Source organism: Microtus oregoni, unplaced genomic scaffold (genome assembly GCF_018167655.1).
Source record: "Microtus oregoni isolate MIOR12 unplaced genomic scaffold, Mior012 000057F_ref0000458, whole genome shotgun sequence".
Lineage (NCBI taxonomy): Eukaryota > Metazoa > Chordata > Mammalia > Rodentia > Cricetidae > Microtus > Microtus oregoni.
Genome location: NW_024543833.1, coordinates 7,998,544 through 8,012,844, shown reverse-complemented (window position 1 = coordinate 8,012,844; position 14,301 = coordinate 7,998,544). Strand labels below are relative to the sequence as shown.

The 14,301-nt window shown below is 44.4% G+C and overlaps 1 protein-coding gene across 14 annotated transcripts in view; it reads left to right on the top strand.

Annotated features, from left to right (window-relative positions):
• The window catches only part of Ldlrad4 (low density lipoprotein receptor class A domain containing 4), a 323,747-nt gene that overhangs the window by 110,892 nt on the left and 198,554 nt on the right, over positions 1 to 14,301 (top strand). For 12 of the 14 annotated variants that reach the window (XM_041639126.1, XM_041639127.1, XM_041639129.1 and 9 more), the window contains one exon: positions 6,358 to 6,832. In XM_041639126.1, coding sequence (XP_041495060.1) covers positions 6,793 to 6,832 — 40 coding nt within the window. In that variant the 5' untranslated portion in view covers positions 6,358 to 6,792. Of the gene's footprint in view, positions 1 to 2,764; positions 2,821 to 2,997; positions 3,017 to 6,357; positions 6,833 to 14,301 lie in introns of those variants that run through there. The other 2 variants (XM_041639133.1, XM_041639137.1) reach the window with 2 other exon arrangements.

Genomic DNA, 14,301 nt, shown 5'->3' with positions numbered 1-14,301 from the left:
GGATAGGGTGGCTAGGCAGGGGAAGGCAGATGGGTCCATGGTCTCCCTTAGTCTTACTCTTCTCACTTTGCACCCAATGCTGACCCTTTGCTGACCTTTCGTTTGCCTGCCATGCCCATTTTAAGTCAATTTTATCTGAAGGGAAGTTTTGTAGGAGATAAGGATGATCGTCTAGTCTGGGGGTGGGAACGAGCCTTGAGTGGGGTGGGAGTGACAGAGTCTCACACAGCCCCCTTTGCACCCGCAGTTCAAGTGTTTAGGACAGGTCAGATGTTGTTTAAAGGGACCTTTAGAGGACTTTCCGACTCTTTGGCAAGCCCAGACCTTTTTCCTTCTTCATGTGAGCATTGTGGGCATACCCACACGACCAGTTTTGACCTTAGGGAGTGGAGATCATGTCAGTATTCCATTTCCCAGACAGCAGGTTTGTACTGGTATATAATCCCTACTTTCAGCCCCCAGGCACCTTCCTCACTGGGCCAGCTTCTCCCTTGGGTCTGTGTGCCTGTGCAGAACATTTTGGAGTTTGGACCTGTATCCAAACGCCTGGTTTTAATCTTGGCTTCGTATACATCAACATACTAACTTTTGATTTGTTCCCGACTTTCTGTGAACCTCTGGAGTTTTCTCATCCGTGAATGAGGGATATGGTAGATGGATCCATATGGCTTCCTCTGCTGCTGATCACGTGAGGCAGTAATCAGACTTATCTATTCATAAAGGATAGTTTTATTTTTTTTCATTTTTTGGCAACCCCCCCCCCCCTTTTTTTTTAAGTTGGAGTTGAGCATCAGATTACACCTTATTTATGTTTTATCCACCATTATATTTGCCATAGCAACATTTTTAAGGAATATCATAATAATCGCTTTTCTGCAGCTTATCTGTGTGATTGAATGTTGCACTTGCTTCCTGAATTATTTGCCTAAAGGAGGCGCTACTGAATTCTGAAGACAGAATCAGCGCCTGCTGAGCTACCCCAAGCTAGGATAGCTTTGAGACTGCAATACAAAAGCTACCTGCTGTGTTATACCCCCATGTCACAAAAATGAAAGTACCGTGGAGAATTCCTTGCACACAAGCTCAGCCTCCCCACATGGTAGGCACATACTTCTTTGACGAACACGGAGACCAGACACCCATGCAGAGCCTCTGTGGTTAGGCACCATGTGCTTCTCGTGTATGTTTGTCTTGTCTCCCTTGACCAGGCACGCAGCCACAGAGGGATATTCAGATTGGGAAGGTTCTTGGATTTCACCTTCTCCGTTTAGAAATAAGGAAATGGGAGTCTAGACAGGTGGAGGGACTTGACCAAGTCTGATATATGGGACAGAGTTCAGGAGTGGAGCTTTCCCTAGACACTTGTGTTTTTCCTTAAACAAATATCATCCTCTCTCTCTCTCTCTCTCTCTCTCTCTCTCTCTCTCTCCCTCTCCCTCTCTCTCCCCCTCTCCCCCCTCCCTCCCCTCTCTCCCTCTCTCCCCTCTCTCTCCCTCCCATCCTCTCTTTTCCCCTTGCCTTTCTTGTCTCTTTGTTTCTTTTCTCCTTTCCCCTCTTCCCTCCCTTTCTTCCTCCTCCTCTTCCTTCTCCTCCTCACTCTGCTCTCCTTTTCCCTTCCCTCTCCCCCTAATTTTTAGTTGGATTGGCCCTTGCCCAAGTCTCTACCATATGCCCTTTGGGAAGAGGATCTAAGTGACTGCAGCCCATGTTGGATGTGGACCCCTTAGCTTTCTTTTTCTCACATCTGCCTCAAGAAAAATCCATAGCCACATTGGGTTTAAAGGTACCAGCAGCATTTGAGACATTCTGCTAATGTCATGATAGAATTCTCAAATGTGCTCCATTTTCAGTTTGCCCAAGTTGAGAAGCACCTCTTCAGTTTTTGGTGTGGCTTTTCTCTTCCTGGGGGGAATGAAAGGTTATCAGACATGGGCCATGTCTTGGCCTCGATGGCCTGCAGCTTTCTGTTGCTTAGGCTAGCCATCACCTAGGTAACTGACACTCTGCCAGTGAAACAGTCGGCCCTCAGTGAAAGGAAATAAAAATACAAGCTCAGTGTTGACTCTTTGTATGCTATAATTTTTTTGCATGTTACTTGATTTCGAAAGAAAAGATTTGGCACTTCTCAGTTGGGCTTTGGCCCCTGTGCCCACTGTGCGACCTTCCTGCTTCCTGAATTTCAAGTCTGTTTCTATCATGGATGTGTGTGTGTGTGTGTGTGTGTGTGTGTGTGTGTGTGTGTAAGCTGAAAGCAAAATGAAGTTTTCATTCTTGAATGATTCCCAGGAGGACTGTATTTCACATAAGTTTTTATGAACAGCTAGCAAGGCAAACTTATCCTCCGACTTACTCAGTTTGATTTTGGGAGTGTTTATGTTTTTAAAAATGTTCCTTCCTGTGGGGGTGTTTTTCCACTGGGTATGTTCTATTTCCTTAGTTACTGTTGCTCTGTTTTGAAAGTGTTTCAAGACGTTCAAGTTCAGTATTAAGTGAATTTATTTCCTGGTTAGTCCTTCCCACCTTTCCAGGATAAATAGAACATCTGAGCAAGCATAAATTTTGTGTGTGTGTGTGTGTGTGTGTGTGTGATGCCAATGGGCTATCTTCAGAGGGTGTGATTTTGTGTGTGTGGCTCAGGCTGAGCCTGTGACCTTTTGTACTCGGTAAGTCTCCTCCCACCTCGATATTCTTACCAAGCCTCAGGCTTTGGGAGTAGAGAACTACCCCCGGGTTCAGAGGCTGAGGAGAACTGTACCAGCGACACATGTACGACGTGGCTCTCCTACACACTGGACAGTTGGGCCAGTTAGCCTCTGTAGGGTAGGTTTTTCTACCTCTGAAGTCTTGATAAATGAGACTAGATGCTGCAATTGAAAGAACTTCTAGTCACCGGCCTCTAAAGGTCTTTCCTGGACAGGGTACTCGGTGTGACCAAAATAGCCCCACTAGGGGGTGAAAGACACCCCTCTTCTAGTCAAGAGGGTCAGAGCTGAAGACAGCTTGGTGCATAGCATTCGTAAGTTCAAGGCTTGGGGTGGGTTTATTTAACAAATACTTTCTGAACTTTTGTCTCTGTGCCTATTTACCTCGTGGGAGGAACAGTATTTCGGAAGCATTGTGCTAAACCATCTCTTTCCTTCGTTGAGATACTCCTTCAGGATTTCTTCACTGGGCACCTATCAGCAAAGGGAGGGCTGTGTGTGCTGAGGAGGTTTAGAGAATCAAATAGCCACCGCCTTTGTCCTCGTGAGACGTGCAGGGAGAGAATTGTGTCCTGTGGTCAGGTCTACTGTATGGAGAAGACTGCGTGAAGAACTGGGGAGCCAGGCTCCGGTCTCTCACAGGCATTTGCTCTTCTACTCCTGGCTGTTTTCATATGTTCTCCAAAGGTCTTTCTAGTCATGGCTTCAGCCTATCATATATATAATTTTTTCCCCTGGTGTATATTCTGGATGTTTCTCCTTGGTCTGAGGAGCATGGATTTCCTCTCATTGTGTAGGTTGTCTTTGTGCTCTGTTGACTATCTTAGTAATGCGAAAGACAGTCTTAGTTTGATGTTAAGTTCATTCATTAATTTTGCCTTTTGTTTCCTGTGCTTCTAGGGGCATATAAAACCAAACCAAACCAAAAGGCAATATTAACAAATGCCAAGTCTTTTATAGTTCTATCCGTGCTGAACTTGGGATTGCTTTTTCTATGTGGTGAGAGATGGGGGTCCAGTTTCATTCTTTTGAATATGAATTTCCAGTTTTCTCAGCACTTTTTATTGAAGAGACTAGTTTTTTCCTCAATGTGTGTTTTTGGTGCCTTTGTTAAAGACCAGTTGGCTGTAAATATGTGCACTTTTGGGTTCTTTCTTCTGCCACGTAAGTCAGTGTGCTATTTCCTTCTGGTGCTTTGCTGTTTTGTTTAGTTTAGGTATCTAGATGTCTCATAATCTGCTCACACCGGCTTTGTAATCGGACAAATTAAAAGATCCTTTAGAAGATAAATATTTTTAAGACTCTTTGTGTGCGTGAATGTGCATGAGTGTATGTGTGTCGTGGGTTTGTGAGCATCCAAGAAAGTCAGAAGAGAGAACTAGATACCTTGGTGTTGGGGTTCTAGGAAGCTATGAGCTGGGAACTGAACTTGGGTCTTTTAAAAGAGCAGCAAGTAATCTTAATTGCTGAGCCACCGCTCCAGTCCTGGATTTAGGATCTAGTTTCCTAACTCAGAAGGAATGACATTGCTGTTTTCATGGGTATTATATTTAATCTGTAAATCATGTTGGAGGGTATGATCATTTTGGCAATAGTAATTCTTCTAATGCATGGACACGGTCTATCTTTCCAGTTGTGTATATGTGTGTTCACTTCAATATGCTTCATCAGTGTTTTGCAACTTTATATTGTAAAAATTCTTACTTCATTTGTTAAATGCATTGTTTCAAATGTAGTGTAATGCCAGGAATGGAGGAGGGTGCATGGCGGCTGGGAATTCAGAGCGACTGTGAGGAGCTTCAGGCATATAAGACACACTTAATTCACCAGCCCAGGGGCCTCCAGACAAGTAGCTGCTGGCTGGCACCCAGGCACGTGGTGTCACACATGGGTTACACACGGGCACACGTAAGTGCATATACAAGTTGGTACACAGGCCACATAGAAGTAGAAGTAGACAACATATAGAGACAAACACACAGGCAGGCTGGCAAAGCTTATGCCTCTGGCCGCAAGGCTATATTTATACAGAACTCACACAAAAATGGCATTCTGTGAGCAATAGTTACACAGTGGAGGAGATCACTGTTTACTTTTGGGGTTCCCCAGACATCTGGTGTCAGTCATTTTGTGCTGACCCCCAGCTCACCAGATGTCCACATCAGTTCTATCTTGTGTAAGCATAAACTGGCCCTCGCTGCCTTCTGTTCCCAACATTAGATTCTGTCTTCTTTCTCGCCTTCCTTCCTTCCCGCCCTCCTTCCTTCCCTCTTTCTTTCTTTCCCTTCTATTCTTCCTCCTCATTCTTGTTGACATTGTTTTTTTCCCTTCCTTCCTCCTTTCCTGCCTCCCTCCCACCCTCATTCTTTCTGCTTGTCTGTCTATCTTCTGTCTGTGTTCTTCTCCTTCTTTGGTTTTTTTTTTTTTTTTTTTTTTTTTGAGACAGGGTTTCTCCTTGTAACAGCCCTGGCTGTCCTAGAACTTGCTTTGTACACCAGGCTGGCCTCAAACTCACAGAGGTCCATCTGCCTCTGCCTCTCGAGTGCTGGGATTAAAGGCATACACCACCACCACCGGCTTCCTGTAGGCATTGTGAATTGGAATATTTTTATTTCTTTCTTAGTAAGTTTGCACTGATACATAAAAATGGTTCTTATTTTTATAAAATGTTGATATTTTAGCTCTCAACTTTACTAAATGTATTAGTTCTAGCAATCTTCAGTAGACTATGTTCTTCTGCATATAGAATCCCAGGTGTCTGCCAGCAAGGACAGTTTGGCTTCATTTCTAAATTGGATGCTTTTCATTTTTTTCTCTTGCCTTTTTTCTCCAGCTAGGGCGTCGGATGCTATGGTGAGTGGGTGTGGTGTTGATAGATGTGCTTGCCTTGTTCCTGGTCTTAGATGAAAACTTTTCAGCCTTTCTCATTGGAATGGTATTGGCTGCAGCTCTATGTCACCTTTTTGTGCTGAAGTGTGTTCTTTCTAAACCTAATGCTGAGGGCTTTTCTCCCAGGGTTGGGGAATCGTGAAGTTTATTAAATGTCTTTTCTGCTTCTCTGTAGCTGGTGGTTTGGAATTGTCTTCATTCTGTTGGTGGGCTGTATCATGTGTTCTGATAAGGTTGAAATCACCTTTCATCCCTTGGGTAAGCTTCACTTCACTACAGTGTAAGCTTCCTTCAGATCTTAATTCCTCATTCTTGGAGCACCGATGTCAGTTGACAGGAACTAAAGACCACTTCTAAGACCCCAGGAAATCAGTTCCTTAAGTGTGTGTGTGAAGTCTAAGTAGCTGAAGAAAGATGTTTGGAGAGTGTGGGCTTATATCTGCTATTAGAGTGGCTTAAAATGGATAATGTGTTTGAGAGTTATAAATGGGGGTGTCCCCCTCACCAGTTACCCCAGTGTTCACAGAAGGGTCATGGTCATAGCTGAGCTGTGTTTTAATTTTTAATTTTGTCGGCCTATTAATCTGCTGGTGTGTTGTTTTGTGAGGCAAGGCCTCTCGATGTAAAGTCTGCTTCTCCTCCTCTGTGACTGTCTCAGCCTCCCAGGACTGGGATGACAGGTATACACCACCATGCCCAGCAGGTCTGTTGCTCTCACTGGTTCCCACGGTCCTGAAGAAAATGACTTCTTTCTTCTTAATTTCAGCCAGAACAGAAGAAGCAGAGCGCAGAGAGTACCTGCTCCGAACATCCTGAGAGCCCCTGGTGAGGCTGCGACTGCCTACTTCTTGGGAGATGCTGGCTGCCAGGAGGCCGAGGAGCCCTTTGTTTTGAGGTGGGACAGCGGGATTTCAGCAGGACAGCTTCTTCGTTCCTGACCTCACCATGGCTTCAACTCTCTGGCTGGACGGCTGATGTGACTGTGTGCCCCACATGCTGTTGGACTGTGTGCCATCTAGGTAGTGCCTGCTCACAGGGTGTGGGAGCACAGCCGGCGGGCATCAGATGCTCCCCCAAGTTGGACCAGCAGAGTGATGGACTTGGACAGGCTAAGATGGAAGTGACCTGAGGCCTTGCCCGGGCGGTTTCTTCACAACAGGACTAGTTAAGAATTGAAACACAGGCTTGTCTGGGGAGCAGTATGCCGGAAGCTGGTTTTCAGGCCACAAATGCGTTCACAGGTGAGAACACCCTCCACATAATTGGGAGGCTTTGATTTCACTATCAGGTACTGTGTAACAAAATACCAAACAACTGTATATAACATAGAAGTATATTTAAACATATAAGCCGAAGGCCATGCAGAGTCAAGGGTTCAGGCTGCCATGGTAACCGATTTCGACAAAATAATAGTATACTTTGCTGCCTTTCTCTAAATAGGGCTGTATCATTTGCAGAACAATGCATTAGTGATTTTTTTTTTTAAGGGCTAGGAAAACTCTCCAAGGGGAAATGCATTTCTGACCAGTAACCTTTCCCTTCCCATTTTTACTTTCCATCTTCTGGTTTATCAGACAAAGAGCTAGCTAATGTGGTGGTGGGCCGCCGTGGCCAAGTTAACTTTGCAATTAGGATCACTCTCTTGTAAATGAACCTTCAGAGAAGCTAGGACTAAATAAGGATTTATTGTTGATTTTTTTTCCCCTACTGGCCAGCAGTTTGCACATTTTATGAGGAGTCACTTTGGCTAACGTTAGAACCATGGCTGTGGAGACTTTTGATTTTGAGTTCTGGCTCTTTAATTTAATTTGGGAAACAACTTTGTCTTCTGGACCTATGGCTCCTTGTTTGTTGGGAATAGTATGGAACCTAGGGAAAATGATTTTATGTAAAAAGAAGCTTATGGAATCCGGGAAAATATTTATGTAAAAAGAGCCATTTTTGGGTTTTGAGTGTTTTACTTAAAAGAGAAGATAATAGGAGTAGGAAAAGTGAACTGTGTTGATGTCTTATGAATCTTGAACTGTTGGCTTTTCCAATTTTGTAGCGAGAGTGGGTCAGGATGTTGGGGTCTCTGGACAATGGAGTCGAGGTTAGGAATTGGGAGCCACAGGGGCATTCGGTAGACGCTTTCCTCGCTCAGTTCCTTCTCATGTCTCTGTTAATGAAGGTGCCCTAGGCCCCCCGCCGTACTGCTCTCGGGAAGACTAAGGACACTGGCATGAGATGTGGAGTTAGGTGACCAGGTCCAGCCCTGACCGCTCCTCATCCTCACTGAGGGAGCATGGGTCAACTCTAAAGGTTTCAGCACCATGGCTGTCACCTGGGGGGCCTGATCTCATACCTTTCTGTCTGGAGCTGTGATGGGGAAGGTTATCCTCAAATGATCATGGCTAAAGATATTTAAACATAGACTCAGAAGACAGGACAAAGCCAAGCTCTCTAGAATCGTCTTCAGATGTCTTGGGCTGTAATCTCCACCTTCTAATAATTGCTTAACCCATGCCCCTCTGGTTGTTTAGGTTAAAAAAACCTGCTTACTCATGGAAGTCATACTCCCTTCCGTGTGGAGGGTAGTGACTTTGAAGCATCTCTGTGGTCAGATGTCACTTAGCTTCCTTGCTATCCAGAAGGCAACTAAGGATGAGAGCCGGGTAGAGATGCATGTCAAATGGCTCTTAAAAGCAGTTTGAGAAGAGAGGACCAGAATAGAAAAGGCAAAGGATATGGGACAAGATAAACTTGAGGAGGAGGAACCCTGGGCTCATCACCCAGACAGGAACATCCCAGTGATGTTAACCCTGACATCACTGCTCCCAAGGATCTGACTAGTTCCTGTACTTGTTATTTTCTCCCTGATTCCGGAGCCTGCGTCCTATCTTGCCTTGCCATCCGGTTCATTGTGGTTTCCACTTGGTGGTACCCAATCCTCCTGCCCCTTCACCCCAAGGGGAAAAAAGAAAAAGACAGGCCAACGTGTGGCTTTCTATGAAGTAACAGGCAGCCCCACATTCTGCTTGGAGCATCCCTGCTAGGTACCATAGCTAGGGCTTTTCAGACATTAAAGCCCAAGGAAAGGATAGCTGTTACTGTAATTACCAACTGTATCTGCTCCCTGCAGCTCCCTCCACCCACCCTGTGCTTGCTGGGGGTGGGAGGTGCTACTCTCAGGCACCTCCTCCCGGGCTCACATTTTCTTATCTCATACTTTTCTCCAGAGCTCTAATTCTTTGCCGTTCTTTTATCTGTTCCTTGTGTCAGCCTGCTTCAGTAACAGTCATGCGAGCAAGGGCAGTATTGGTGGCAAAGTGATGACTGTGGCTAATATGTCTGAGAGCTCAGCATGCTGGGCCCTGAGTGTCTCACCTGCTTTCTTTCTCTCTTCTTTTTCTTTCCTCTGTTAATCTTACAGCACCTCTGAGGCCAGTACTGTCATGACGGTGTTGCTGGGCCATGGAGAACGATTGGTAGAGCCCAGAGTTGGAAGTGCCAGTGGCCTTCTTTTTAGTTTTCCCTTCCAGTGTCCTCCTCTACTGCTTTCTACCTTACTCGAACACGGTTAGTGCTTACTTAGTTAAGCATGTGTGTGTGCACGCACATACATGCACACACAATGCCATGGTGCACATGTAGAGACCAGAGGGAGTCAGTTCTTACTCTTTCTCATATGTGACCTGGGGGTGGACTCAGGTCATCAGACTTGGTGGCAAACGCCTTTACTTACTAAATCATTTTGCAGCTTTCAGTGTCCTATTCACGTCTAGATATATATTGGATTCAGTGGGGGAACCATACAGCTACCTGGATTTTGCCCTCAGAGATCAGAATTTCATCAGTCTCCACATCAGCTAAATCTGCCAAATCAGGACCTACCTTTATTCTAACAACACCACGGATTTTTGTGTCCATAAAAGCCTTGAAGTGCAGAATGCCAGGATCATAGAGAGAACGATGTTTCAGGAGAGACCAAAGATGGGCTGGGAGACTGTTTCAAATGAAGGTGTGCCGTTTGCGCCTTCCTTAACTATCTCATTATAAGATGCTATTGGGTGCCTGGTACTATTGTATGCGTTCAGGACGATGGCTTGTAGCTTCCCCATGTTTCTAGGAAGTGACTAGTGAGACAAATCAAGGATGTGTAAATACTTGGCTCTGATGGTTAATCTCAACTGTCAACTGATGAGGTCTAGAGTCACCTGGGAGATGGCTTCTGGAGATGCCTGTGGGAGGCTATGCTGATTGAAGTGACTCATAAGGTGGGCAGTGGGTGGCACCTTTCCCTGGGCTAAGATCCAGTAGTGTATATAGGGGAGCTGAGTGCAAGCGTTCATCACTCTCTGCTGCTTGACTGTGGCTGTTGTGTGACCGGCTGTCCCACGCTTCTGCTGTTGTGACCCCTCTGTCACAGTGGATTGTAACTCAGATGTCTGAGCCACAACTAACCCATTCTCCCTTAAGTTGCCTTTGTCAGGGTGTTTTATTGAGTACTAGGAAAAGTAGCTAAGAAACTGGGCTAGCCTGCTGGGGGTTCCCATAGCCTTGACTCATTAGCTTAGCTCCTGTCCCCGCTCCTCTTTGTGTCACTTGTCACAGTTTCTATGATGTGATGGAAAAGATAAACAACTGGATGGAGCTGTTGACCTCGACGGTGAAAGACAGATACTGCTGACTTCTTAGTTGCTTTTTGTTCTTTTCATTTTCATCCCACGTGCTCTTGAAGTAAAGATGGGAGCGAGTTTGCTAATTGTCCAGGCTAAGAGGAGAGAATGTTGCTTTGTGTGTTCTCAATGGTGCCCTACTCAAGGCATTTGTCCTTAGCTTTAACTCTTGCTTCAGGACAAGGAAAAAAATCACTATGCCATTGATTATACCTCAGCTTAAAAGAATCTGTCCCATAATCACGTAGGAAGCGATTTTGTTTGGAGGCCGAGGCTCAGGAGACTGCAGTCTGGCTGTGGGAAGAGCAGGTGACCTCTGAGGCTATGTTTGCATGGGAAGGCCATCGCTTGTTTGAAGTCTGTGACATTGAAGGTGGTGAAAACTTGGGAGGCCTTTCCCCTTCCCTCACCATGTAGTTAGAAATCTGCTCTTCCATCCTTTGCTCAGAGTGAGTGTAGCTCTACCCCTAGGTGAAGATCATCTTTCCAGTGGGGTTTTCTTGGGCTAATCTATGTATACAGGAATTGATAGATTGTTTTTGATGTTCTCAGAACATATTGAAAAATGATCTTAGTTGTTTAGGTGATAATTTGTAGAAAAAAATCCAAAACCTTTGCTTTGTAAGTAATATCTGCTCATTGTAAGAAGATTTGGAAAGCGTAGACAAGTCAAAAGAAGTAAATGAGTTACAAATTCATGGCCGTCCTGTACAAACTTTCTCTGTTAGCATCCGACTTAGATCCTTTCAATCTTTCCCCCTGTGCAAAATTCCTCATCCAGAGCTGTGTTCATAATGCATGTTCAATTGTAGAAGTGGATCATTCGCTTTTTGTATTACAGTATGAACATTTTTTATAAATATGGCTTTAAATTACTGTATAATATCCTTTTATACACTTTTAAAATCACTTTCTGGTCGTTGAATATGCACCTTTTCATCTTGATGAATACCTTCGTGCATAAAAGCCCTTCTGCAGGCTTGATTATTTCTGTAGGATAAGCCCCCAGAACAGAATTAATGGTCTGAAGTAGTGAAATTTATTAAAGCTTATGATTCAATTTCCCGAGAGCCTTGGTTAATCCTTCCTTTTAAGGCTATGCTAACATCAGTTCCTTTGACTTGCCAGTTGCTGCTTGTTCACAACCAGTGTGTTCTGAATTAGTGGGTTGCTTCCCAGCATTCAGCTGAGATGGTGGAAACCCTTGTCCACCTCCCACAGGCATACAAGAGACTCTGGTACATGCTGTGCCACAGGCAGGCCAAAGGCACCGTGTGAGGTTCATCACCTCCATGTTAAGTAATGTAGGGTAGTTAAAAACTTAGGTGGTCTTAAGTATACTGTTTTTATTCTTCCACAGAGCTTTTATTCCCAGCATGTTGAGGCAATTGTGTAATGATGAAGATATGTACACTGCTGGAAGATAAGACACTATGGCATAACAAAGACCTGGTATCTCATGCCTGAGGGAAATAAGAATTTTAGACACTGTCAATCAGCCTCCATCCTTAGACCTCCTGCTACATTTAGGGAGGGCCTGAAGCTTATACTTCAGAGTGACTTGGTGAGCATCCCGCCAAGGTTAAGAATGTGTGTCTTCGCTGTCTCTGATACCACACTTAGATACCTCAAGGTTCTACAAAATTCTTACAGGCTTAAGCAGACCATTTCCATGACAGGAGGAAACCCGTTTAACCTTGGAGAGCTATGCCAGAGGATCCGATTTCTATAGAATTTGTAGCAAGCCTCTCATATGTTTATTTTACCCACGAGGAGGATAAGAGTCAATTAATTGTCTTCAGATATCTGAAAAGAAAAGTTCTTTATGGGTGCTGGCGGACATATGTTCTTAGCTACTAAAGAGTAAAAGGGAAGAAGCCTTAAACTGAGTAGTTGGGATGCCTTCTTTCTCCTATTGGTTTTGCAAGTGGATTTTGGTCTTCCTGGAGGCGTGGCTAGTGTGCGCATGCACACACAGGAAGGACGCTGTTCTGAAGGATCTGAAGGGCCTTCTGCCTACCCCAAATCTGCAACTTCTGGTTCTCTGCCTTAGTCTTCAAGGTCATGCCCTTGGAATGACCCATAGATGACTTCAGCCCACACTCCCCAAAGTTGCCTAGAGTGTTTCTTTTGAAAGATCCTATAAACCGCTTTTCAGTAGGAGCAAGAGAGAAGAATCATGAACAAAATCTTGGGAAAAGATCTTTGAACCATGCCCTGGTTGCCAAGCAGATCATGAGCCTTCTTAGTGCCCGAAGGGGAAGGGACCATTTGTTCCTTGTCCCCTGGGAGTTGGCAGGCTTACCAGCGTCTGCCAGCCCTAAGGGGCAGAGTAGTCTCTACTTCTGTTCTGTCTGAATTATCAGAAACTCCCGGCGAGTGTGTGCCTTAACTTGGAGATAAAGACTTTTATGTGTCTACCTTTATTCTCAATCTGGTTACTCTTGTTGTTTTGGATTTAGAGTTCACAGAGCTTGAGACAAAAATGAACTATAGTGATGATGGCTGCATAGCAGTGTGAGTGTAGTTAATGTCACAGTTTACCAAAAAAAGAGTATTAAAATAGTTCATTTTGTGTGATTGAAAGACTACATCTTATGTTACACAGTAAAAGTGGTTTTGTAAGCAAACACACTATCACCACCACCCGCTCCCCAAATCAAACCAGTACTGTTGAACTTATTTTGATAGAGATAAGATTTTAACCTGGTTCTTAACTGAGTAAGGAAGGGGAATGAGAAGGCAGAAACAATCATGTGGTGCCAGAAGAACAAAAGTCTTTAAACTTTGTGGGATGTTTGGAAGAAAATGGTAGTTTCTCCCATCAATTTGCTTTGCCACTGAACCAACTCTCCTGTCCTGCTTTGGTGCCCACTGTGAAGAGAGGTGATTATTTGTTGCTGATCTGGTCTGTGTCTGTCACTGAGCTTATCCCAAGTCCCTTGGGTGACGGTCCACTTTCTACTGCATGAGGTTCGCTTCCCTGTAGAGTATCCATCAGGGTCCTTTCAGCATCGCAGATTGCTCACACAGTGACAGCTTCCTCTGTTCCATACTATTTTTTTCTTTTCTTTTGGGTGCGGGTGGAATGGTTGTGTCCTTTTGTAATGTATTCTGGTCACTGTCTCCCCTCCTTCATCTCCTCTTGAATCCTCTGCACCTTCCTACCTGTCTGATTGCATGCCTTCTTTCCCTCTTTAGGAAATGAATAGGCAAAAAAAAAAAAAAAAACCAAAACCAAAAACAAAAAAAAAAACCAAAAAAACAAAACCCAACCAAACCAGAGTAAAACAAAACAAGTAAATTGAAAAAAACAACAAAGAAAAGCATGAGAAATACTTACATAAGCGTATATACACATACACACAAACATATACAAATATAAAACCCATAAAACATAAAATTGGAATCTATAATATATAAGCCAAAGATATATGGCCAAACAAAGCATTATGAGACCAAAACATCTCCAAAAATACCATTGAATTGGTTTTGTGTTGGTCATCTACTGCTGGGCACACCAGCCTGCCCTTAGGTGTAGTTTGCATCTCCAGGAGACCCCATTGTAGAACGCTGATTTTTCTTCCACTTGGTTGTCAATTGGAGACAGCTTCTGGGTTAGGGATGGTGGTTTGTGTCCAGTTCCCCTCTCAGTGCTGGAATCCCTTCTGGTTTGGACCTGTGCAGGGCCTGTGTGTACTGCCACGGTCAGTCCTGTTGTGTTCCAAAGGCACTATTTCTCTAATATCTTCCATCCTCGGTAGCTTCTACAGTCTTTCCTCCACCTCTTTCCCATCCTTCACTGATCTCTGAGTGGGGGGGTTTGAGCGTTTTCTAAAGTCTCTCACTCTGCACACTGGCCAGGTTTGGGTCTCTGCATTAGTTCCCATCTACTTCAGGAGAAAGCTTCTCTGATGGCTAAGCAAGATGCCGATCTATGAGTATAGCAGGAAGTTGTTAGGTTATCATTAGATTGCTATGTTCTGTTAGCAGAATAGTATTTGATTTTCCTCCTAGATGCGTAGACTATCTAGTCTCTGGTTCTTGGCCAC